Genomic DNA, 26,808 nt, shown 5'->3' on the forward strand with positions numbered 1-26,808 from the left:
GAGGGGAGGAGAGGGTGAGATGTATGGGAAGAGTAACATGGAAACTTACATTACCATATGTAAAATAGATAGCCAACAGGAATTTGCTGTATGGCTCAGGAAACTCAAACAGGGGCTCTGTATCCACCTAGAGGGGTGGAATGGGGAGGGAAATGGGAGGAAGCTTCAAAAGGGAGGGGATATATGTATACCTATGGCTGATTCATGTTGAGGTTTGACAGAAAACAGCAAAATTCTGTAAAGCAATTATCCTTCAATAAAAAATAATTTTAAGTGAGCTTATTTATTAGCAAGTTCTCATGATACAAGAGAAAAAAATTTTAATTGTTATCTGTGAGTTATCAATTGGAAAAAAAACCAATTCCATTGATAGATTTTTACCAAAAAATCTTAAAGTTATGACAATCAAAATCACATAAAACATTATACCCAACATTGCTGAGAAAAAGATGACAGATGGATTCAACTCAATCCTAATCCATCATAGTGCCCATCAGGACTTTAAAAAGAACTACTCCAGACACTATTAGAAAAATGAAGACAGACTAGGAGAAAATATTTACAAAATACACCAAAAAACTGTATCCAAAATATATAGTTCCATATCTCATTAATGAAAAGAGCCAATTTTTAAATATACAAAACTTTCATTCTAAGAATACAGTAATGGCTAACTGAACACATGAGAGCGCATACTCATTAGAGAAATGTAGATTAACACAAGATACTACTACACACTCAGAAGCCACAATGCTTGTATGAGGAAATGTTCATAGCAGCTTTATTAATATTTTCTCACAATGGAGAACCAACAAAATGTTCATTTAACAGAATAGCTAAACAAATTGTAGTACATTCATACAGTGGAATACTACTCGGCAATAAGAAATACATGGGTTCAACCTCTCAAAACGTTGTACTTATGAAAGCATTAAGTGATTCAATTTAGTTTCAGAGCTGGGATGGGGAAGGAAACCCTACTCTTTAGTGAAAAAAATCTGGATGGTAGTTAAACTACCTAGAGTAACGCTTCATTGCTTAGGTAGTGGTATAAGGGAACTTTCTTTGGTCCTGATGTGGCTGTGGGCCAAGAGTGTACATTCTTAAAACTTGTAAAAGATTTGTATATATCAACTTTTTGTAAATCTGACCTAATGAGGTGTGTGTAGCAGATAGTTCAGTGTACCAGAGCAGAACTGAGGACTCTGAAGCTAGAGTGTGATGGTTCAAGGAGAAATTTGAGTATACATCCAATTTAGATGTTTAATTATAAATATCAACCTATTTGGGGGGCTTCTAACTCACGTGTGTTGTCAGTTGCTCAGTTGTGTCTGACTCTTTGTGACCCCATGGACTGTAGCCCGCCCGGCTCCTCTGTCCATGGGACCCTCCAGGCGAAAAATATTGGAGTAGGCTGCCATGTCCTACTTCAACAGCATATGGGACATCTCTTGACACTGCCAAAAGTTTTCTTCCAATCTGAGTTACATCACAAACCTCTCTGACTCTGCCTCAATTTCATCCTAGGTTTCTGGTTTGGGCACTCAGGAAAATGCTGGATTACAAGTAGTTTGAAGATGGTTCAGTTTGGGAATAAGAACTGACATTTCTTGCATTGTAAAGGACTAACAAAGTAAATCCTAAGGAGCAAATGGACGTGGGGAGAAACTAGGGAAGTAAAACAAACTGATGGGGATCAACAGTGGACATGCCTGCAGTGGCCTCCTGTAGTCTCTAAAGGTAGAAATGGGTGGGTAGGAATTCAAAGGACTAACACTTCTTCCACTGTAACAATAAGAGAAAGGCAGATGAAAACGTCAAGTTTGAAGGTGGGTAGCTGGGAAGTGGTGTTATCTGGCTAAGACGATACAAGTCTTTTCTCTTTCATAGTGTGTCACATTTACCACATTCAGATTATGTCCCTGAATCTCATCAGTTAACACCAGGTGTTTGCCGAACAAGCCACCTGTCCCTATAAAAAAATCTGGCACTGTAGGACTGCACACACCTTTAGCATCTTGCTTTTCTAAGATCAACCTTTTCTTTTTAGAGCTGGGCTCTGTGGCACTCAGGAATCTTGGTTCACTGACTAGAGAGCTAACCTGTGCCCTCTGCACTGGGAGCACAGAGTCTTAACCAATGGACCGCCAGGGAGGTCCCTAAGATCAACCCTTTTTAACTCAGATTTTGGACAATATTCTGATAAGCTTATTTTAAGAAAGATCTGAATATAATAAAGATTCCAGTTTTTAGCTTATTGTATATGAGACTGAAGAACTGAAATTTCGCCAAATGATGAGATACGTATCTGCATGGCACAAAGATCAAAAGCTTTTAACTATGTTCTAGTTGCAAGAACTGAATTAAACTCTGCTCCCCACCCACCAGGAAGTACCTATTCCATAATAAATGCTGGAATATTCCATCTCCAAACTTTTCTAGTTCCAAACTCTAGCATTCTTATTCTACTTACACTTTTCCTACTCTGATGACCTGGGATACAGCCCAGATGATTTCCTTTCAGCTTCAGTTATGAAGCTACTATCAACAACAAACGTTTAAAACTGTTCTCCCAGAACTTAAAGATCTTTATAACATCTCCCATAACCTTAAAAAAAAACATTAAATATTGATTCCTTCAATTAATTATAAAAACTTTATATAGAGTCTACTATTTGGTCATGTATACTATTTAAAAAAATACATTGACAGAAAACTTTCTGAATGTCACTAGACAATGAATTAAGCAAACCTTTATTGAATCTTAAATTGTGGGTACAGAAATACATTCCAAGTGATTTATGTCCAACACCATGAAGAGAGAAATTATGGCACCAAAATTTTCCCTCCTCTATCATACATATTAGGATTAATTTAGATTACTAGTCAATCTATTTTTCATTTTTTTCTAGGCTTTGTTCCATACAAAATTTGTGCAGGTCTTCAACATGAAATAGAAATCTTTTAAATCTATTAGGGGAAGGAAAATCAGACCTCAAGCCAATAAATGTCATCAAATCTACTGGGACGCTGTTCAAGAACAAAATCCACTTTGAGCATTGGTCCTCATAATAGCACCAAAACATTAGGTACTGTGCGTAATTATAGAAAATCAGAATGATTCATTGATTGAAAGCTTCTTCAATGAAGCTTTGAATCAACAATGCATTTAAAATAAAAGTCAAGTGTTCCAACCACTTGATTTCAAATCAAGCAGATTTTATGTTCAGAAACACTAAAAAAGAAGTGTTTCCATTATAAATACGGAAGGAACAAAAGCATCACTGCATCACTCCAGAAAGAATCAAAAATTGTTTGAGGACAAGAAGAAATACAAAATTGAGTCAACTTTGCTCTTTTATCAACTGCTTAAATGTCCATGTTAGCAAATACAGCTAAAAGATGCCAACTCTTTTATGCCTGTATTTTTAGGTCATTTCCCAGCAATGATTTTGTAATTTTGTGTGTAACGTTTTGTGGATAGCATTCTGCTGCACTGAATATGTCTGAATAACCTTAACAGTTCTCATTCATCACCTGATCCTATTCCATGGTGAAAGGAATACAAACAAGCAAGAGGAAAGTCAGAACACTATTACATGTAGCATAAAGTCATGGAACTTTTAAGTCACAAGATGGAAAAGACATTGACTCTGCTTTGAACCAAAGTTCATGGCATATCATTAACAGAAATTAGTGGAAATGGCTACGAAAGTAAAAGTTAAGGTGAATCATCTGACCTGACTTGATTTGTTGAAACCGATACCTTTATCTTAAATCTCGTTAATAAATTGTGATAAAAATGCTTTTGTACTACTGAGCAAGTTAATAACGACATGGTACTTATGAGAAGCTCATTTCATTTAATGGGGGACACCAAATGGCACAGTTTCCATACAGTTCTACCAATATTCCCTAGTACCAATCTACGCCGTCTTTGCTAATCAACAATAGTTTATTCCAAAAGAGTGCATGGCAATGAAAAATGTCAAATTCCATTGACCTTAAAAGAAAATTAAGCCTAGGGTCTACCCCCGCCTTCCCCCTCTGGGGTATAGATTCGTATAAAACCCACAGTGTAACAGTGTATTGCTTTATTGAGGGGGTGTGGTTGGGAGGGGAGACACCATGGTAACAGTAGGAATCCAAGTAATACAAGTACAGGAAGCAGTGTTAAAATATAAATACACAGAAGGGATAGTTTTCTTAGAGGACTCCACTCGTGGAAGAAAAACTTTAATTGCTGTTGCAAAAACATCTGTATGAAGTAGAAATTGGTTTCAATAACGTTAGTAGAGAATATGTTCTAGAAACTGGAGGTAACTGGATGTAAAATCCTGGCAGCAATTAATAGAACAGTCCCAGATGGCTAGGCTGAGGCCAACACCTAATGAGGACGAAAGCCTTGTCTGTGGGGAATTTTGGATGACACCTGGAGAAATATTACACTGTGCGTAAACCAAATTGAATTGTTTTCACAAGTGTTGTAAAGTTTCGTATAGTAAAAGGTTTTTTCTACATGCACTTCAATTTCACAGCAAGAGTGGCATAGGATACCTAAACACAGAAGAGAGCATTCATGCAAGATATCTAACTCCTTGATATAATAATGCATACAATTCAAAATGATTACACTATCATTACATCTAGGGCTTTCTGCAACTACGAGGTGGTGGTTATGGAAAGCATGGCCCTTGGTATCAATATCTAAAAAGCAGCCACCACCTTCTTCTATGTGTGTTCTCTTTTTGCGTTTTTTCTTCATGTTTCTTAATCAACTCTGCTGTTGTTGCTGCTTCTTAGCAAAACTGGTAAAAACAAAATTGTAATCATTGAACAAAGCGCTCTGGCAATCAAGACGTTTAAAACCTTCAATCTTCTGGGGTGAGGAAAGCACTGTGCGACATTTAGAACTCTGGGGGAAAATGAAATTAACCATTAGCGTTTCCAATATGCAGTAATATTTTCAAACAAAGTATTTAAGACTGCTATTTTAGTCAGACTGTAGCACTGGGGGCTTCCCTGGTGGCTCAGAGTGATAAATAATCTGCCTGCCAGTGCAGGAGACACAGGTTTGATCCCTGATCCAGGAAGATCCCACATGCCACAGATCAAGTTAAGTCCATGTACCATGACTGAGCCCTTGTGCCCTACAGCCCGTGATCCACAACAAGAGAAGCCACCATTAATGGGAAGCCCACGCCCTGCAACGAAGAGCAGCCCCTGCTCTCTACAACTAGAGAAAAGCTTGTGTAGCAACGAAAACCCAGCACAACGAAAAATAAATAAATAAAATTAAAAAACCAAAACAACAACAACAAAACCAACCCCATGGAAATGAAATATTTTAGCTGACTTCCTAGGGGCTGGATGCAGTGGGACACTTTATGTCTTCTGGCACCACCATCCCCAAGGTCTATCAACAGGGAAAATAGATAGGATAAGAGGAGCTCACGAACTGGGCTAGATATAAAGTCTAATGATAGGCATAAAGCTTCTCATCTACCAAACACCTCAATTAGTAGTATCTCTGGTTATCTCTGGCTGATTATATGGCATCTCAGAATACATTTTATGACATGCCTCACTATCCTTATTTTCTGTCAGATTTTATTGTCGATGAAAAAAATGTATTACCTGATTTACAAACAGGGTGGTCACAAATTTTCCTGGCTTGAAGACTTCCACAACTTTCCTGATCAGGTCATCATAGGAGGTCTGACTTAAGTTTGTTTCAAAGCTAACATAAGAAAATTCTGGTTCTGGAGTGATGTGAATAGTCCAATAAGTTCCCTTAAGAGAAATAGCTTTGTGTTAATAATGGAAAGGGCACACTTAAAGGTTTAAATTATTAAGCAAGATATTCTTACTTACATCCGATTTCATCCCATTCATTGAATACCCACAAGGATTGAACATTGTGGCATCAATGACAGAACCTGGTATCAGGTCACGAATTCCACTCTCCTGGGAAAAAAGCCAAAGACTGATTTAAAAGCAAATCTGGAAAAGAAATAGAGAATGAGCCAAAATATTTAGCTGCCAAGCAGGATACAGAATTATTATTGAAAATGCTTACACGAGTGACATCCTTTGCAGTAACACCATCTTTCATGTAGAACTGGTCCATAACTGCTGGGTCAAGCTCACTCATCAGAATTTCCAGGGTTTGATCTGGCTGATTGATTACCCTACTCTCTGGGAAATCCAAAGTATACAAGTACCTATATAAAAGTACAAAATAGTTTCTAAAAATGACAACTGCAAGTTTAAAAAGAAATCTTATATAAAACAAAACTTCCATCAGATTGGGTCCAACATACCAACAGTCAGAATTCATGCGTCCCATACAATATGCTGCTCCATCTGTTGAGGCAGGAGAACAAAAAATAAATTTAACAGATCCATCTGATAGCAAGTAGGCAGGATCCCCCCCCCCCTTTAAGAAAACATTTTATTGGCTGTCATTTAGAGATGCTCTTCAGCTAATAAGCCAGTCTGAATGGTGCTGAGAAAACTATGGTTTACTCTCCCCTAAGACTCCATCAGGTGATGGAGTTTGGTCGCCTATTTACCTACTCTCTCCAGGAAATGAAGTTATGCAGTGCGTCCTCCTTTCCATGGTGTTTCAAAGCCTCACTCAACAAAGTTAACAGCTGGTTGAAATTTAAACTAAATTATGCACGGCACCCTGATATAGCCTAGTATAAAGGATGAGGTAATAACAGGTAGGATGGAAATCTTTTAAAGATTTTCTTTTTCAAAATCACCCTTGTGAATGACTCTGCGCCAGGTTACTAAAATCATCTTAGGTTTTTAGCCTCTTCTAGGGTATAAGGGTGTTAGATTAGGTAACCTTTATTTCCCTGTCCTTGAAGCTCAAAAAGGAAGGTCTATAAATAAAAGCTTATATAAATGGATAGAAGTAAATCTTGCCAATTTAGTTGAAGCGACACTACAAACTCACTTCGGTTGACCATTCTTAAGCCAGCTCAACTCCTGTACAGCATGGTAGACAGTTTCTTAACATGGACCAGTGTCTTAGCATGGGTTTATGAAGTCATGGGGCATTTTTCTGGATGAAGGGATCACAGCCTTCATACCCACTAAAACAGACATAAATGACAGCAACTGGCTAGAAGATGAGTCCTCCATCTGGCAGATGATCAGTTACTTGATTTTTTTCTCCCATCATTTCAACAGTTACACAAGAATACTCAAAAATTTGTAATCAGCTAAACTGATACATTTAACTTAACTATATATAGTGCTATGTTTGATACACAGGCACACACACACACACATCCAACTTCAAGAAGCAGGACTCAATTCTACTTAAACTTACTTGGGAAAATTGCATTAAGGAACTCTATTTCTTCCTGGAAATTCCGGTGTGGGTACCCTTGGTGAGAAGGCTTCATGAAATTCTTACGAGAATAAAAGAAGCTCTAAAAGACAGACAGATAATTTCACACACAGAATTCTATCACCTTTCCTAAACCAATATACTATTTTCTACATATACATATCAAAACCAAAACTATCTCCACAAATATTCTTTCCCAGTGACACTTAACATATATTGTAGTGCTTTATGTGTGCGTATGCTCAGTCGTTCAGTTGCGTCCAGCTCTTTGCGACCCCGTGGACTATAGCGCACTTTGCTGGCTGACAAAGAAAAACGAAGGCCGCTGTGTCAAAGAGCAAAGTTTCACACCAATACCCATGAGTTAGTGTTATATAGAGACACAGAGTCCTAACCACTGGACCACCAGGGGATTCCCTAGGGCAGGAGTTTGTGAGCTTTAAAACAAGCATGTAATAAAAATTTTGTGGGAAAATATGTATTGTATATATTTAGTTTCAAAAGAGTGATCCAAAAATTAACATATTGCTCAATTTAGATCTTATAAGGATCAACAAAAACAGTTTTAGGTCCCAATGACAGCTGTCCTTTGCCCTAGGACAAACTGAGTAAATTATTTACTAATATTTACAAATTAAGTTAAATATTAAAATTCAACATCTTATCACAATAATTAAAATCCAAGTATAAAGTCTGATAGCATTCAAGAATTAACTGACTATTGCTCTTTAATACAATCAGTTCTTTATTATGAAGTCTAGATGATTTTCCTTGCTTTCCCTTCTTTTCTTACTTTCTCCACCATTCATAGTAATAATGTTAAAGAATTAACTACTGAAAGTATCTGGTTTTCTTTTCTTTCATTTTGAGTTTTATCCCAATTCCTTCTCTGGTTCCTCCACATTTTCTGTTGTCCATGAGTAACAGGCATTCTTTCTCTCCATAGTGTGAGTGTCCTTAGTCATTACAATTGAACAAGTATACAAATTTATTTACCAGGCACATCACCGAACTCTTAACGTTTATACCCGACCAAAGGATAAATGTTTTTTTGACTACTTACTTGAATTGAGTCAAACCCACTGTAATCCCTAGCAAGTTTCAACAGGGGAACCAGTGCTTTCAGCAAGAGGGTGGTACCACATGTCTTCAAAATGAAACGTCTCTTGGAGACAAACATGCTACTCTCACTGCAGTTTAAAAGAAAGTCACAATATTATAACAATGTTTATGTACTACTGAGATGCTTAATCTATTATTATTGGACTATCATTTAAAGTGTAAATTTTTGGCTAATAATTTTAAACATTAAGTTCTCAAGGAAGCAAATAATTCTTCCTCTTCTATTACATGAAAGATCCCACAGAAACATAAACTAGGTATAAAGCATACTAACTCATTACACAAACCTTCTTTTACAGGTCAATTTTCCTCCACACCTAACCTAACCTAGGACACTTACTAAATTCATTCTTTACCTCGTCTTGAACTGCCTGCTCTCATGTGTACGTCTGTAACCATCTCATTACTTTTTACTGGATAATAAGTTCCATGAGGAAAGGAATGTTTGCTTTTACTATTATATCCCTAGGGCCTGGCACCTAATAGGCATTTGATAAACATCTGTATATGTCAAATATAGACTTAGTAAAAGCAGGCACCGTGTTCAATACAATAGCCTCAAGGCCCAAAATTCTATCTCTGTACCTAAAAAAGAACTCCATGGCTTTCGTCTCTTAAATAACAGCAATCCTATTTCTATGGTAAAGCTAATTTTCACTCTGCTTCAAGCTTTGATAGAGAAGCACATACTAAAAATAAAAGAAGTGAGGGCAAGGGAACAATGCCATTCAATCCTCTTTTACAGAAACTCCCTGCTAACTCCAGGGTAAAAAAGATGGCAGCCACCTTGAAGAGCTATTAGGTAAGACTTCAAAAACCCTACTGCCTAGGGACACCTGAAGTAAACATTTTATTTTACACCGTATTTTTTTTTAAAAAAGGTAAAAACAATTATAGAACCAGTATACAGAGAAACAATTAACTCTTCCACATAAAGTATGATTCATACTGAAATCGGTTAACCAATACTATTTCAGAGGACTTACCTGAGTACATAAGCTTCCTGCTTGTCAGTTTTTGTCACACTTATGATTGAACATTGCACATCCTTCAAAAGTATGTCCCACTCGGATCTATTATTTAACCAAAAAGAGGATGATTAATTTATAACAGTACTTGCCTACTCTCATAAAAATTACAAAAGTCTCACCATGATTTAAAATCATACTTTGTATTTTTTGTCTCATTCTTGCTCCACCTTCTCTTATGAATGATATGTTAATGAAGTAACTTTTGGAAGCAAGTGAGGTTGGACGCTTGTTGCCAGGAAGGCCCACCTTGTGATTAGAAGGCTGGAATGTCTTATCCAGCCCCTGACCTATGGATGGGGAGAAGGGCTGGAGATTAAGTTCAATCACTATGCTGCATGCCTGCTAAGCTGTCCAACTCTTGGCAACCCCATGGACTGTAGCCTCCAGGATCCTCTGTCCGCTGAATTCTCCAGGCAATACTGCAGTGGATTGCTGTGCCCTCCCTCCAGGGGATTTTCCTTCTTTTATGAATACCGACATTTAATTTTCTTTCAAAACAATCTACATTGACATATACACCAAGTAAGATGGATGCATTTTGCTACAGCATGTTAAGAAGCAAACCAAAATCCAGGAAAGTATACTATGTATTTGCAATTTATTATGAAAAAGACAAATAAGACCCAAATAAGACATTTCTCCAAAGACGACATACAGATAGCCAACAAACACATGCTCAACATCACTAATTAAAAGAAATGCAAATCAAAACTACAATGAAACATCACCTCATACCCATCAGAATGGCCATCATGGAGGGGGTGTGAAGAAAAAGGAACTAACTCTTCTTGCACTGTTGGTGGGAATATAAATCAATACAGCCACTATGGAGAACAGGATGGAGGTTCTTTAAAAAACTAAAAATAGAGCTACCATATGAACCGTGAACTTCCAGATGTTCAAGCTGGATTTAGGAAATGCAGAGGAACAGAGATCAAATTGCCAACATCCACTGGCTGGATCATGGAAAAAGCAAGAGAGTTCCAGAAAAACATTTACTTCTGCTTTATTGACTACACCAAATCCTTTGACTGTGTGGATCACAACAAACTGTGGAAAATTCTGAAAGAGATGGGAATACCAGACCACCTGACCTGACTCCTGAGAAATCTGTATGCAGGTCAAGAAGCAACAGTTGGAACTGGACATGGAACAACAGACTGGTTACAAATTGGGAAAGGAGTACATCAAGGCTGCATTTTGTCACCCTGCTTATTTAACCTATATGCAGAGTACATCAGGAGAAATGCCAGGATGGATGAAGCACAAGCTGGAATCAAGATTGCTGGGAGAAATATCAATAACCTCAGATATGCAAATGACAGCACCCTTATGGCAGAAAGCAAAGAACTAAAGAGTCTCTTAGTGAAAGAGGACAGTGAAAAAGTTGGCTTAAAACTGAACATTCAGAAAACTAAGATCATGGCATCTGGTCCCATCACTTCATGGCAAATCGATGGAGGTACAATGGAACAGTGGAAGACTATTTTGGGGGGCTCCAAAATCACTGCAGATGGTGACTGCAGCCATGAAATTAAAAGACTCTTGCTTCTTGAAAGAAAAGTTATGACCAACCTAAACAGTATATTAAAAAGCAGAGACATGACTTTGCCAACAAAGGTCTGTCTAGTGAAAGCTATGGTTTTTCTAGTAGTCATGTATGGATGTGAGAGCTGGACTATAAAGAAAGCTGAGCGCCAAAGAATTGATGCCTTTGAACTGTGGTGTTGGAGAAGACTGTTCAGAGTCCCCCGGACTGCAAGGAGATCCAACCAGTCCATTGTAAAGGAGATCAGTCCTGGGTGTTCATTGGAAGGACTGATGCTGAAGCTGAAGCTCCAATACTTTGGCCACCTGATGAGAAGAACTGACTCTTTTGAAAAGACCCTGGTGCTGGGAAAGATTGAAGGCAGGAGGAGAAGGGGATGACAGAGCATGAGATGGTTGGATGGTATCACCGACACAATGGACATGAGTTTGAGTATCTCCAGGAGTTGGTGATGGTCAGGGAGGCCCGGGGTGCTGCAGTCCATGGGGTAGCAAAGAGTCGGACATGACTGAGCGACTGAACTGAACTGATGAACCAGTAGTCTCACTCCTGGGCATATACATATATATATCTGGAGAAAAATATGGCTCCAAAAAATATATGCACCCCAGTGTTCATTGCAGCACTGTTTACAATAGCTAAGACATGGAAACAACCTAAATGTTCATTGACAGAGGAATGGAAAAAGATGTGGTACAGGTATGCAATGGAATTATTACTCAGCCATGAAAAAGAACGTAATAATGCCATTTGTATCAATATGCATGGACCTAGAATTGTCATATTGAGTGAAGTCAGCCAGAGAAGAAATATCTAATGACATGCCTTACATGTACAATCTAAAAAGAAATGGTACAAATGAACTTATTAACTAAACAGAAACAGATTGGCAGATTTAGAGGAAGAATTTATGGTTAGGGCGGAAAGAACAGGGAAAAGGCATAGTTAGAGTGTCTGGGATCAGCATGTACACAATGCTATATTTAAAATGTATAACCAACAAGGTCGTGCTGTGTAGCACAGGGAACTCTGCTCAGTGTTATGTGGCAGCCCGGATGGGAGACAAATTCAATGGATACATGTATATGTACGGCTGCCTTCCTCTGCTATCCACCTGCAACTATCACAACATTATTAATCAACTATACCTCAACATAAAAAAAAGTTTAAAAAAAAGAAAAAAAAACTAAATTCCTACATGATCCTTTACTGTTTCTTAAAATGTCACCCTCAGGGTGAGTTATTAAAAATATTCATTTAACAGAATTATTCTGTTAAAGCACCAGATATATATATATATTCCACTTGAAATGTTATCTTATTTTAATCTACATAAGTGAAGCTTACTCATTTCATTGCTAATATCTTAGCTGTTTATAGAACCCATCCATAAACTTAAACATAGATTATTTTTTCAAATATTTTTTCCATAATACACTCTTCTGTCAATCTGACACAAAATGCTAAAATGTTTGACCAGGATTTGTTCATTTTCAGTGTCCATCTGAAATTTTTTCTTAACATTGTTCCAACTGGGCCATTCCTACTGATCTATCTTCAGTTCACTCACTCTTTTGTCATTATTCTACAAGCCCATCCAGTAAACTTTCTATTCCAGTAGTTATTTTTCAGTTTCATCTTCTGCTTCTTTGCTAAGATTTGTTATTACTTCTTATAGCATGGTTATGATAACTGCTTTTAAATCCTGACCTGCACCACCTTGAGGTTGAAGTCTACTAGACTATCTCCCTTTGAGGCAATTTCCTTATTGTTTTTTATTTTTACATAAGGAAAAATTTGTGATTGCATCCTGGATATCACATTATATGATTTTAAATCTTCAAACCCTATGGAGCATGCTGATTTTTAAAAAACTATGTTAGCAGACAGCTGAAATGGTTAAGTTCAGTCTTCTTGTTCTTATCCAACTTCTATGTGTTAGGTTACTATCTCCATAATCTCCATGACAACGCCTAGCTCAATAGTTGGGGGGGGAGAGGGGTGGGGGTGGGGTGGTGAAGATGGCCTGCTTCTTGGTCCGCTGGCTAGAAAGCCCAGGCTTTAGTTCCCGGCTCTGCAGCAGTCTACTACAGGACTGCCTGAGCTACAGCAGCAAAGAACAGGGTAAAAAAAAGCAAAGCAATACAAAAACAAAAAAGGGATTTTCCCCACTCTCTCTAACCCAAAGGGGCCCCCTTCCATTCCTTGTCCACATTCCAGAAAAAGACCTAAGAGCTCAGTTTGTGTGCAGTTCCGGGTTTATGGCAGCTTTTGAGACCATCCCAGGAGATACCAAGAGAAAAAAGAAACAAACTCATGGATATTTCAGTGATGTTTTGAGTTTTGGCTTCCTTCTCCAATGCACCTAACTTTTACTTTCCAGAGTCCTCAGCTGCTGCATGCATTCTGTCCAGGGTTTCTAGATGCATTCAGTGAGAGTAGAGTGTGCTTACTCCACCTTGATGGAAACAAGAATCCTCCTGCACTCATTCTAGCATTGTTAATAAAGTCTGCAACCATACTCTTCCTCACCTAAAAGAAACCCTTAAGTAGTCAGTACTTTTCAAAGTCATGGTATGAAAGGAACTGCTTTAAAACATTCTAAGTCAAACACAGTTGAATAGTCTATCAACCAAGTGATTATAAAAACAATCTAGAGAACTGCTGGCTCAAAAAACACAGGGCAGGAAAAATGTGACAGATTTAGAGTTGAAGAAGTCAATACAATGCTATCCATAAACATAAAGAGGAGAGAGAAAACAGTTGAGAATTTCAGCAAATTATTAAAATCACATTTTGGTAGAAAAATAAGCCCCTTATTTTTTTCCTAAATAAAGCTTTTTTGGATCCTAGCCCCACCCAGATCATGATAAATCTCTCAAATACTATGCTCTTTACAAATGATAGTACATGGACTGAATGATCTTAGTCACTCTGCCAGAAAAGTAATACATAAATGGCATGCCATATTTTATTTATTTTTAATCAGTTAGTTAATTTGTGGTTGAGCTGAATCTTTGTTGCTGCATGTGGGCTGTTCTCTAGTTGCAGCGCATGGGCTTCTCACGGCGGTGGCTTCTCCAGGTGCACCGGCTTTAGCAGCTGCAGCAGGCAGGCTCTAGAACACAGGCTTCAGTAGTTGTGGCTCACGGGCTTCGTTGCTCTGAGGCATGTGGATCAAACCCTTGTCCCCTCCATTGGCAGGCAGATTCTTATCCACTGTACCACCAGGTAAGTCCCATATTTTACATTAAAAGTTTTTAGTCTGTGGTTTAATAAAAATAGAACAAATTGAAGTGTTTACATGGGAAAACATACAATTAAGATAAGAGACTTCTATGTCATCTGACTAAGTAAGACTAGAAATGGCTAACCGGCTACTTTTTTTCCCCCCTGATGTGGACCATTTTTAAAGCCTTTATTTCAATGTTGCTTCTGTTTTATGTTTTAGTTTTTTGGCCCCAGGGTATATGGGATCTTAGCCCCCTGACCAGGGAATCAAACCAGCAACCCCTGCATTGGAAGGCCAAGTCCCAACTACTGGACTACCAGGGACGTCCCGTATCCTTTTTTTGGGGGGTTGGGGGTGGCAAGCAGAACAGATTGTGGATTGGGAAAAGATAGTCTCTTGGGCAACTGGTGTTGGGAAAACTGGATCTGCACACAGAAGAATGAAATGGAATCCTTACCTTACACTGCATAACTCAAAATGGATTTAAACACCTCAATTAAGACACAAAACTATAAAACTCTTAGAAGAAAACATGGGGAAAAACTTTATGATATTGGACTTGGCAAAGCTTTCTTGGATGTTACACAAAAAACACAGGCAACAAAAGCAAAAATAGGCAAATAGAACTGCATCAAACTTAACTTCTGTATATCAGAGGAAAACATTCAACAGAGTGAAAAGACAAGGTACAGAACTGGAAAAGTACCTGCAAATCTTACATCTTATAAGAGGTTAATATCCGGAATAAATAAGGAACTCCAACAAGAAAAACAAATAACCTAATTTAAAAGTAAGCAAAAGGTCTTAAATAGACAATTCCCCTCCCCTCAAAAAAGATATACAAATGGCCAATAAGCACATAAAAAGATGCTCAATGCCACTAATCATAAGACAATGTGAATCACAATCATGATACCACCTTGTGCTCATTAGGATGTCAGATACTGAAAAGGAAAGATGGAAGAACAAGTGTTGGCAAATGCAGAGAAATTTTAACACTTGTGAATTACTACTGGTGAACGGATGGATGAAGCACAAGCTGGAATCAAGATATATCAATAACCTCCATATGCAGATGACACCACACTTATGGCAGAAAGTGAAGAACAACTAAAGAGCCACTTGATGAAAGTGAAAGAGGAGAGTGAAAAAGTTGGCTTAAAACTCAACATTCAGAAAACTAAGGTCATGGCATCTAGTCCCATCACTTCGTGGCAAATCGATGGGGAAACAATGGAAACAGTGAAAGACTATTTTGGGGGGCTCCAAAATCACTTCAGATGGTGACTGCAGCCATGAAATTAAAAGACGCTTGCTCCTTGGAAGGAAAGTTATGACCAACCTAGACAGCATATTAAAAGGCAGAGACATGACTTTGCCAACAAAGGTCTGTCTAGTCAAAGTAATAGTTTTTCCAGTAGTCACGTATGGATGTGAGAGTTGGACTATAAAGAAAGCTGAGCGCCGAAGAACTGATGCTTTTGAAGTGTGGTGTTGGAGAAGACTCTTGAGTCCCTTGGACTGCAAGGAGATCAAACCAGTCCATCCTAAAGGAAATCAGTCCTGAATATTCATTGGAAGGACTGATGCTGAAGCTCCAATACTTTGGCCACCTGATGCGAAGAACTGACTCATTTGAAAAGACCCTGATGCTGGGAAAGACTGAAGGCAGGAGAAGAAAGGGATGACAGGATAAGATGGTTGGATGGCATCACCAACTCAATGGACATGAGTATGAGTAAACTCCGGGAGTCTGGTGATGGACAGGGGGTGCTGGCATGCTGCAGTCCATGGGGTCACAAAGAGTCAGACATGACTGAGTGAATGGAACTACTGGTGAAAATGTAAAATGGTACAGCCATTATGGAAAAATTATGAACATTCCTCAAAAAACCATAAAAACAGAACTACCACATGATCTAACAATTCTACTTGTGTGTGTGTGTGTGTGTGTGTAAATAGTCCAAGACAGGATCTGGAAGAGCCATTTCCACATCCATGTTCATTGTTATTCACAACTGTCAAGAGAAGCAAGCAACCCAAATGTCCATCAAGGGATTAATGGATAAAGACAATGTGGTGTATGCAAAAAATGGCTTATGTGGCCTTAAAGGAAAGTTTATCACATGCTTCAATGTGAATGAACCTAAGAATTTCATGCTAAGTGAATCATACCAGTCAGAAAAGGATGAGTATCACCAGAAAAGGATATAGGTTTCCACTTATATAAGGTATTCATCTCACACATTCATATGAAGTATCCAAAGTAGTCAAATCATAAGGAAAGGTGACTGATAAAGGCTGGAGGAAGAGGGGAGGGAAAATTAACCTTTAATGGGTAGTTTCAGTTTTGCAAAATGAAAAGTTCTACAGATCTCTTGCACAACAATGTGAATACATTTAATACTGAATGTTCACTTAAAATGGTTAAACTTAATGTTAGACCTTCATTTTTTAATAATTATTTATTTTTGGCTGTGCCAGGTCTTCACTGCTGTGTACAGGCTTTCTTTAGTTGTGGTAAGCAGGGGGCTTCTCACTGTGGTGACTTGTCTTGTTGCGGGGCACAGGCTCTACGGTGAGTGGGCTTCAGTAGTTGTGGAACATGGGCTCAGCTGCCCTGTGGCATGTGGGATCTTCCCAGGCCAGGGATTGAACCGGTGTCCTTTGCATTGCAAGGCGAATTCTTAAACACTGGATCAACAGGGAAGCCAATGTTAGACTTTTAAAGAAGTAAATTATAGAGGGAACAGAATGCTGCTGGCAGATGCAAAAAACCCTTTAGAACAGTTTTGCTTTTATCCCTTGGATTCTACCCTCAGATATAGTGGGCCAGAAACTGTGCAGATGGTGCCTGGAAACCTGCATTTATTTAAAAGGCCTCCATGTGATTAGGTTCCTCTAACAGATTTCCTCCTTTAAGCAAAAATCTCTGATTTCAGAGTTATCAAGTAATTTACCCCAAAAGTTACCCAACTGAACTATTTGAACTTTCCTGAAGGGTGACCTTAGTCAACAGCCTGACTCATCTGTTTCAGACACTATTATCACCTTGCATTCAGACCTCAACACCACAGCCAAGGTGGTAGCAGTCGTAAGAGCAGTCTGAGTCAAATGCATCCTAAAACATGAGATTACTCTTCAGCGAAGTCTAGGCTGACCAGAATTTAATTCAGATATCCAGAGAAATAAGCTTTCATCTTCTGTTCAAAGCAATCAACCCAGAATGCACTGTTAATTATAATCAGAGTAACTTAAGTTCTCCACCTCAAACTTTCACTGAAAAATTAAATTAGCATCATTACTGCTACATTGATTTATTACTATCATGTGTACCTCTCAAAAAAGGGTGGTTTGAAGATAGCAGTTCAAGTTTTTTGAAACTGCTGTGAGGAATGTATTGAGAAGCTTAATTCAATAGGAAGCCCTTCTACTCCAAAATATTTACCCTAAAAGGTTTTTGGCAAGGGGTTGTAAATTCCTTCAGTGTAAATTACTGATATTGCAATATGGTGCAATGATATAGTCAAGTAAGGCATGAGTTCTGGGAAAATTAATGCTGAGGTGTAATTTACTATTTTTGCAACTGCTCCCAGTCCTTTGCTGAAGATTTTATCATATAAAATTTGAGTGAAGGAAAGTAAGAATAGCAGAAAATACCAGTAGTCCTAAATGTCTTGCCCAATATTAACATTACAGATTGTAGTTTTCATACTTTCACATAGCTAAAATACATCTAGCTTTCCACAGTTAATAAACATTTACTCTTTACCTCCATTTACTACAATTTCCCATGTGAACCCATTTCCTTACTAAGAGTCCAGGTCTGTGATGAATTCTAAAGCAGAAAGGAAAGTCAATTTTAGAGCCCTGAAAGATCAAACTATCGTTCCTCACCAAAATTTCTTATTTTCTAACAGACTTCCTCCCCATAGCTGCCATTTCTTTTAAAAAGGTTTTTGTCTGGTCCAGCATTTTAGTCCAGCAACTCTTAAGAAATTATAGAAACAGAAATAAAGGTCTATTTCTATTCAACATCATTTGAAATCTGAAAATTCTAGTAGAGAAACCTGCAGGTTAAACCTAATATACTACTCCCTCTTTTTATATTTCAACCTTAATTACTTTGTGAAGTAGTCACTTTTAGAAAACATCACCTGTCTTATTCATTTGGATATCTGGACTATTGCTTTTCTCCAACATATTGTTAATCAGTCTTATTTAATCCAAGCCATGCCAGAAAAGATAAAAGCTTCTCACTTCATTCAGATTACACTGAAGGGAAATTCTACTAAGTGGCCTACAGGACAGTGGGAAATGTTAATAGACAGTGGGTTCCAGCTTGGAGTTAAAGTTTGGAAAGATGGGCCAATTTTGCTTCAAGTGTGTTCTATTCCTTCATACCGTATTAAAAAAATTCCAGATGGGCTGCAGATCTAAATATGAGAAGTAAAACAAAGTTTACAGGGAAAAAAGAACATCTTCATTACCTCCGGATGAGCAAAGATCATTTTAAACAGGACAGAAAAACCACGAACCATTAGTGAAAACACTGATAAATGAGACATTAAAATTATGAACTATTTTCTAAACTGTCATTAATAAAATGAAAAAGGAAACCAGAGGACAGAAAATGTTTGCAATATACATATTGGAGAGATAATTCATCTATAATATATTAAAGAACTCCTGCAAACTGAAAAATCATCCCTAAAGAAAAAGAAGTGGACTTGAACAAGCATTTCACAAAAGATAGCCAAATGGTGGATAAAGATATAAAAGGATGTTCAACTCCATTAGTCTGAAGGGAAATACACAGACCACTATACACCCACAAAACAGCTAAAATTAAAAAGACAACACAAATGTTAAATGAAGATATTGAGCAACTGCACCCTTATGCTGAATATATGCACCCTGTACCGTGTAGTCTCAAACTGTGTCTGACTCTCTGGACCCCGTGGACTGTGTAGCCCGCCAGGCGCCTCTGTCCATGGGGATTCTCTAGGTAGGAATGCTCCAGTAGGTTGCCATCCCTCCTCCAAGGGATCTTCCCAACCCAGGAGTCAAACTCAGGTCTCCCGCATTGCAGGCAGATTGCATTGCAGGCAGATTCTTTACCGTCTGAGCCACCAGGGAAGTCCAAGAATACTGGAACTGGCAGCATATCCCCTCTCCAGGGGAACTTTCCTAACCCAGGAGCTTTACTAAACACAGAAGCACTATATGTACCCTATGACTTAGCAGCTCCATTCCTCGGTGTGTGTGTATCTAACAGGAGAGCATACATGCTGTTTACAAAAAGACATTTAAACTAGTGTTCATAGCAATGTATTTGTATTAGCAAACTGGAAATTATTGATGTAAACAGTAGACTTGATAAATTGTGGTATATGGACACAAAAATACTATACAACACTGAGAACGAACTAAAAAAACCCCAAACATAATGCTGACCAAAGGAGGCATATAATACATAACAAATGATTCCATGTTATAAAAAAAACTAGGGAAAACCATGGTGTGTTAAAACTCAGGATAGTGGTGTTCCCTTAGCTGGAGAGCGGAATAGGTTATAATTGGAAGGAGGCACAGGGGGACTGCTGACTAGTTACATTCCTTAGATATGAAGGCTGGTTACATGATGGGATCAATTTGTCAAAATCTGAGATGTACTTACGACTTTCATAACTTTTATGACTGTAGCCTGCCAGGCTCCTCTGTCCATGGGAATTCTCTAGGCAAGAATACTTTAGTGGGCTGTCATGCCCTCCTCCAAGGGAACTTTCCGTCCCAGGAATTGAACCCTGGTCTCCTGCATTCCAGGTGGATTACCATCTGAGCTTTGGCAGATTAGTATCACCCCTAAAAGTTCCGTCATGCCTCTCTGTAATCCACCATTCTCCCTTAACTCTCATCCTTTGCCTATCGTGTATGTATTTTCTGGTTTTATAGACATGAAATCTTATAGTATAGGACTTCTCATGGGGCTTATTATTGTTTGTTCTCCAGCACAATCATTTGTTGCATGTGTCAATAGCAGTTCATCGTTCTTTTTTTAACTACCAAGTAGTATTCTATAGGATGAATACAGAGACTTGTTTTCAGTTCTGGAGCTATTGCAAAATAAAGCTTCTAAGAACGTATTCATGTAAAAGTCTTTGTATGGATATATTTCCTGTTCACTTGGGCAAACACATGAGTGGACTAGACTGGCTAGATCATATGAGAGATGTATTAACTTAGTGCTTCCCAGGTGGCTCCAGTGGTAAAGAACCTGCCTGCCAATGCAGGTGACATAAGAGATGCGGGTTCAACTTCTGGGTTGGGAAGATCCCCTGGAGTAGGAAATGGCAACCCATTCCAATATTCCTGCCTGGAAAATCCCATGGACAAAGGAGCCTGGCAGGCTATAGTCATAGGGTCACAAAGAGTCAGACACAACTGAAGCAATTTAGCAGGCACAGTAACTTATTAAGAAACTGCCAAACCATTTTCCCAAGTGGATACACTGTTTTCCATTCCCATCTGCAGTGCATGAAAATCCTGATTCCTTCACAGCTCTAGTCAGGGTGTGGTATCAAAATTATACAAACCCCAAAAGGAACTGTGATATGTGTTCCCTCTCTATTAACTAATTAGAATGTAATACTATGAATGTAAAGTATGAAAAAGGTCTTTAGTTTCTTTAGGTAGATATATTCCTAAGTATTTTATTCTTTCCGTTGCAATGGTGAATGGAATTGTTTCCTTAATTTCTCTTTCTGTTTTCTCATTATTAGTGTATAGGAATGCAAGGGATTTCTGTGTGTTAATTTTATATCCTGCAACTTTACTATAATCATTGATTAGTTCTAGTAATTTTCTGGTGGAGTCTTTAGGGTTTTCTATGTAGAGGATCATGTCATCTGCAAATAGTGAGAGTTTTACTTCTTCTTTTCCAATTTGGATTCCTTTTATTTCTTTTTCTGCTCTGATTGCTGAGGCCAAAACTTCCAAAACTATGTTGAATAGTAATGGTGAAAGTGGGCACCCTTGTCTTGTTCCTGACTTTAGAGGAAATGCTTTCAATTTTTCACCATTCAGGATAATGTTTGCTGTGGGTTTGTCATATATAGCTTTTATTATGTTGAGGTATGTTCCTTCTATTCCTGCTTTCTGCAGAGTTTTTATCATAAATGGGTGTTGAATTTTGTCAAAGGCTTTCTCTGCATCTATTGAGATAATCATATGTTTTTTGTTTTTCAATTTGTTAATGTGGTGTATTACATTGATTGATTTGCAGATATTGAAGAATCCTTGCATCCCTGGGATAAAGCCCACTTGGTCATGGTGTATGATCTTTTTAATGTGTTGTTGGATTCTGATTGCTAGAATTTTGTTTAGGATTTTTGCATCTATGTTCATCAGTGATAACGGTAACCCTGTATACGAGACAGCAAAAGAGACACTGATGTATAGAACAGGCTTATGGACTCTGTGGGAGAGGGAGAGGGTGGGAAGATTTGGGAGAATGGCATTGAAACATTTAAAATATCATGTATGAAACGAGATGCCAGTCCAGGTTCAATGCACGATGCTGGATGCTTGGGGCTGGTGCACTGGGACGACCCAGAGGGATGGTATGGGGAGGGAGGAGGGAGGAGGGTTCAGGATGGGGAACACGTGTTTTAAAATTATTAAATTAAAAAAAAAAAAAAAAGAAAGAAAAAAAATAAATAAAAATAGTATCCTAGCCTAACTGAGAATTTGAATTAAAAAAAAAAAAAAAAAAGTATGAAAAAGGTTGGAATTATTTCTTGAATGTTAGAATACTCCAGTGTAACCATCTGGGCCTAGATTTTTCTTTATGGGTGATTAAGTCAATTCATGCAGTGGTTATAGGACTATTAGGATTTCTATTTCTTCTTGCATCGATGTGGGAAGGTACTTTCCTAGGAACTTTCCTGTAATATGCTGCCTTTTAAATGTCTTTAGCATTGGTAGTGACACCCTCTTAGGACATCTTAACTCCTACCATGCCCTTAGGTTTTATGTTTTATAAACCGTATAGTTATTTTATTCCAGTTTGTGAATGTCTTTTGACTGACTTTCTTCTATTTGCATTTTAGTGTAATTACTGAGGTTGGAGATGTGAGGCAAGTAAAAAGAAGGATTTTCTGGCTTCCTAACATTTATATCGTTAAATAAAAACAAAGCTACTAAAGATTATTCCATGGAAGAATTAAGGTTTAACTTCATTAAGCAATCTAAAGCTCACCATCTCTTCTACTTGAATAAAAATACATCAAATTGCTAGGGCACCATGTAATTTTAAATTGCCTATTAGACTATAATCTGAAATACTTTCTCCTCCAGCCTGGTTTGCTTAAAAACAAGGAGAAGAGAAAAAGATTCTGTCCTTAAGGTAAAGAATGGAAGATGAAGATTTTAAGGCTTACAGAGTGGTTACTATGTCTCAGACAGTTCTAAGTACTGTATATGTATTAACCCACTTAACCCTCACAATTACACCCATGAAGAGGTACCATTATTTTCTCCATTTTGGAGAGGCAAAAATATCAAACAGCTAGCTATTAGATGATGTTTGAACTCAAATCTAGACATGCCATAGGCAATGTACTAACCATTTCATTATGCATTACTCTTCTAGATGACTGATAACTCTTCTATGGGATTTAACGAATTCCAAGTATCTACAAAACTTACACTTAATCACACTTAATCACAGATTCAACAAAACCAACATTCTGTCCCTGAAGGTATAATCTTTGCCATCACTTTAAGATCCATGCTGAAGCAGTAAAACAATTTCAGTTGATCAAAGTGCAAAAGTCGTTCTCGAACATTTAAAAGCAAGCAAGCTGCCTATTTATAAGCCTTTCTCCTCCTTCATTCGGATAACTAATTCTTAACCAAAAAAGCTTAAATTCAGGCGTTTTTGCCCAAGAACTCGGGGAGGAAACACTCCCTTCCCTTTATTAAGAACGGGTGCTAACTAACAAAGCTTCAACTCATTTAACGAGCCGGAGCAGAAAATTTTGTTATTCATTTTATGATTTGTTTTTTGCACATTAGTTCTTCCTGACAGTATTTCCTAGATAATCCTATCACAATCGTCTTACCAAAGGCATATCACCAACACGAGGGAGCTCTTCCATCTGTGAAATGGAGGAAATACTAAGCTTCCCCATATTTATAAGTAACTGCTTCCTAGAGTAGGGGCCATATTACGACCTCTTAAGTGTCGCACAAAGCTTGAAAAATGAAACTGGTCACATTTTAGCTAACAGGAGGTTTTCCTACGGGAGATTCCTTCAAGTGAGACCGCCTTAAAAGTCCCAGCAGCACGTGTCCGCCTAGATTCCCTTCTCCAGTTGCTTTTTGTCAGGAAAAGCGGCGAGCGCAGCCAACATTCCTGAAACGCCCATTGGCCTACACCCCGGGGCAGGCTCCGGGTCCGGCCCAGCAGCTCTTTGGTCGCTGCCTTTCAATGAAGCGGCCGCGCCGGCTCCTCCGCCTCAAGGCACACTAGCGGCACTTATGCACCCAGGAGCCTAGAATGACGAGAGATGTCTAGTGGTCCGAGCGCCCGGGAGGGGAAGCCGGCCCCGCCACCATCGGGGTCGCTCGCGTCATCTGCGCTGGGATCGAGACCACTGCAAGCCTTATCTTTTTCTGCGCGGTCGCCCAGCTCTCTCGCATGACTGCCCGGGGTGGGAGGCTGGAGCCCCAGATTCCTTTGCAGGATTAGGCATTAAAGGCATTATGTCCGAGCTCCGACCCGCCTCTAGCCCGTAAACGCAGGCTAGCCTCATTCCACTCTGGACTCCGCCGACTCGGTAACAGGTTACACAGCCCAAGGTCAAGAGACTCGGGCGCCAGTCTCGGTGGGCTCTCCGGCCGTCTTCCCGGGCAGCCCCGAAAGGGCTCTGGTGCAGAGCACATTAGGGCGGCGGTGCGGCCCAGCCACTGCGGCACAGCTGCTCCCGCCCAATCCCCGCCGCCCGGGCGCCACATGCTGCCAGCGCCGACCACGGGCGGGGAGGCCTGTTAGTCAGCCCCTCGGCCCCAGCCGGGCCGCCCCCCCCCCCCCCAACACACACCCCTTCCCGCCGCACGCGAGAGGACGAATCCGGCTCCCGATCCGCTCCGCTCCCTCCCTCCTCCACTCCCGAGGCGGACACGCCCGAATTAGCGCCTGACTAAGCCCGCCGAGCCACACCTGCCGGGAGGGAGCCCGCGCGGCCTCCACCTCCGGACACCCCACCCAGGGTCCCCGACCGCCAAATCTGGCCGATGGGGAGTAAGTCGGGAGATGAGGGCCGCTAAACTACCCGGAACGGCGCTGCCCGCCGCCCCGCACGCCGCGCCGGGGACGTTACCTGAGCACGCGGCTGCGCCGGCCTCCTCCCCTCCCCCCGGGCAGCGCCCTGCCCGGCAACGGTGGCGGGAGAAGCTGGATCGGGCCCCGCGTGGACCTTTGGCTGCTCACCCCCAGCGCCGGGGCCCTTTCCACGACTGCCAAAACGACCTCCCGCACGCGGACCTGCCCCCACCTGAAGACTGTGGGAACCCAACCCTCGGCCCCCAGCCTCAGGCTGGTGCCTCCCAGGCGGCGACAGTCCCCCAGACTCGACTGTGGGCGAGAGCCCCGAGCACTCACCTTGGGATGGTGCGAAGATCCCCAGATCCTTGGTTTGCGTCGGGTTGCTGCCTGGAGAACCAAACCTCCAGCAGTTTCTCGGTCCCTTCGAAAAAATGTGCAGCTTCCATCACCGTGAGACTAGCGAACAACCAACAACCACAGAAAATCAACTAAATTAAATCTCTTCTCCCGCCGCCGCCGCCGCCGCTGCGGATTGTTCCAGCTGTGTTACTAAAGTTCAGGTTCCTTTTTTTTTTTGCTATAATTTTATATTAACTTTTTTTAAAAAAAGGATTAATAAAATTTCCCCGGCTTTGTTGTGTGGGTGAGCGAAAGTTGAACGTGAGTCTGTTGGAAATAGAGGCAGATACAGCTCAGTCTCTTGTAGTCCGCTGTTTCCCCGTTAGAGAGAGTAGAGCGAGCGCTAGCTAATGTCGCCGGCCATACTGTGGGAGCGAGAGCACTGCGTGAGCACCAAATTTATATACCCCGGCTAATCCCAAAAGAACAGGAAGTGACGCAACGTCCCGCCCTTGCAGCTGATTGCTCCAGGATCCTGTCAATCACCAGCCGCCCAGTTGCGGCTGGCTGGCCGCCCGCCCGCTAGCAGCGCGGGGAGCAGCCAGCCGCGTTGCGGTTCAGGGTTCGGGGTGGCCGCTGGGCGGGAGTCGGCGATCTGTTGTCCTACTGGGGACTAAGAGCCTGGGGTCGAATGCGGAGTGGGTGGGAGAGCGGGGACGTAGGGAGGGAAGACTGTGTAGCGCTGCGTAAAGCAACTGGTTATAGCGGGGAACAAGGGTGGGTCCTCTAGAGAGTTGGCGGGGTTCGGCGGGGGCTGTGGCCACTGCTGGGATGGCGTGGTCGTTTTGATCCCGTGCACTTCGCCGATATTGCTGAGGTACTCGGCCATTCTCTTAAGTGTGCTTCCCCAAGGCGAACGAAGCCAGGCATTAAAACTCAACATTAGTCCGTGACGCACACGTTGCCAAAGGATCGGATTAGAAGGCGCTTTAATTCTGATCACGCTTTAGCTGATGTGCGGATGAACGCAGTTCTCGGTCGATTTACACAATAGCCAGAAGCGTTGTCTCCCTATTCAAAAAGGGAAAAGCAACGTGGCGCCCAGCCTTGAAGGGCTCCGGCTCTTACCTACCTCCCACCATGTGGCTCGCCAAGCCTCGGAGTTGGCCGAGCTCAGTAGCTGCCATGAAGCACTGGCAACAACGTGCTCAATTAGGTCAACTGGTGGGAATTTATTCTGCAAAACTGTTTCTAGAACCTGCTTTATTAAATAGAATCTGAAATTGGGGCGTAAATGGGTAGGGGAAAGAGAGGGGATTATATGAAATCATCTCTGTGAAACTCTTGAATATTGTGAAGCGCTATAGCATTTAAAGAATGGTCATTCAACAAAAAATGGTAAAAATTAAATATCTGAAATTGAGTGGAAATTAAGGATTCAGAGTGATGATTACTCGTGATTTAGAGTCATGAATCTAATTTCAGTGATCAAGTAAAATGAAAAAGTTATCAAGTAGTAGTCAAACAGTTTGACCCCAGGTGGCAAAATTGTGGTAACAAAGTTGTGACTTTTACTTAGAAATATGGGAGAAAAAAACCCAACCTGACATAAAAATCAGCACTGTTACCAGACAAAGGATTTTTCCTTATCATCTTTGCTGCTACGCTACGTCGCTTCAGTCGTATCCGACCCTGTGTGACCCCAGAGACGGCAGCCCACCAGGCTCCCCTGTCCCTGGGATTCTCCAGGCAAGAACACTGGAGTGGGTTGCCATTTCCTTCTCCAATGCATGAAAGTGAAAAGTGAAAGTGAAGTCGCTCAATCGTGTCCGACTCTTA

General features: G+C 40.3%; 1 protein-coding gene across 1 annotated transcript; it reads right to left on the reverse strand.

Moving 5' to 3' along the window:
• Positions 1–757: 757 nt before the first annotated feature.
• Positions 758–25,416, reverse strand: AMD1 (adenosylmethionine decarboxylase 1). Its single transcript, XM_027551208.1, has 9 exons — positions 24,967–25,416; positions 9,475–9,561; positions 8,430–8,556; positions 7,346–7,448; positions 6,324–6,366; positions 6,080–6,224; positions 5,875–5,967; positions 5,638–5,793; positions 758–4,915 (listed from the first exon to the last, which is right to left on the reverse strand). Exons 1-9 carry the CDS (start codon positions 25,074–25,076, stop codon positions 4,775–4,777), a joined length of 1,005 nt encoding a protein of 334 aa, XP_027407009.1. The 5' UTR covers positions 25,077–25,416; the 3' UTR covers positions 758–4,774.
• Between the last annotated feature and the right edge of the window lie 1,392 nt (positions 25,417–26,808).

The sequence above is a fragment of the Bos indicus x Bos taurus genome, chromosome 9 (genome assembly GCF_003369695.1).
Source record: "Bos indicus x Bos taurus breed Angus x Brahman F1 hybrid chromosome 9, Bos_hybrid_MaternalHap_v2.0, whole genome shotgun sequence".
Taxonomy (NCBI): domain Eukaryota; kingdom Metazoa; phylum Chordata; class Mammalia; order Artiodactyla; family Bovidae; genus Bos; species Bos indicus x Bos taurus.

Bases quoted from the DNA above. Each gene is read 5' to 3' on its own strand.
- AMD1 (XM_027551208.1), bottom strand. From the start codon at position 25,076: ATGGAAGCTGCACATTTTTTCGAAGGGACCGAGAAACTGCTGGAGGTT. The intron at 7,449-8,429 runs GTAAGTAGTCAA...TCTGTCTTTTAG, and splicing joins GTGGGTTTGACTCAATTCAA to AGCTTCTTTTATTCTCGTAA. The intron at 6,367-7,345 runs GTAAGTTTAAGT...CTGCCTCAACAG, and splicing joins CCTTAATGCAATTTTCCCAA to ATGGAGCAGCATATTGTATG.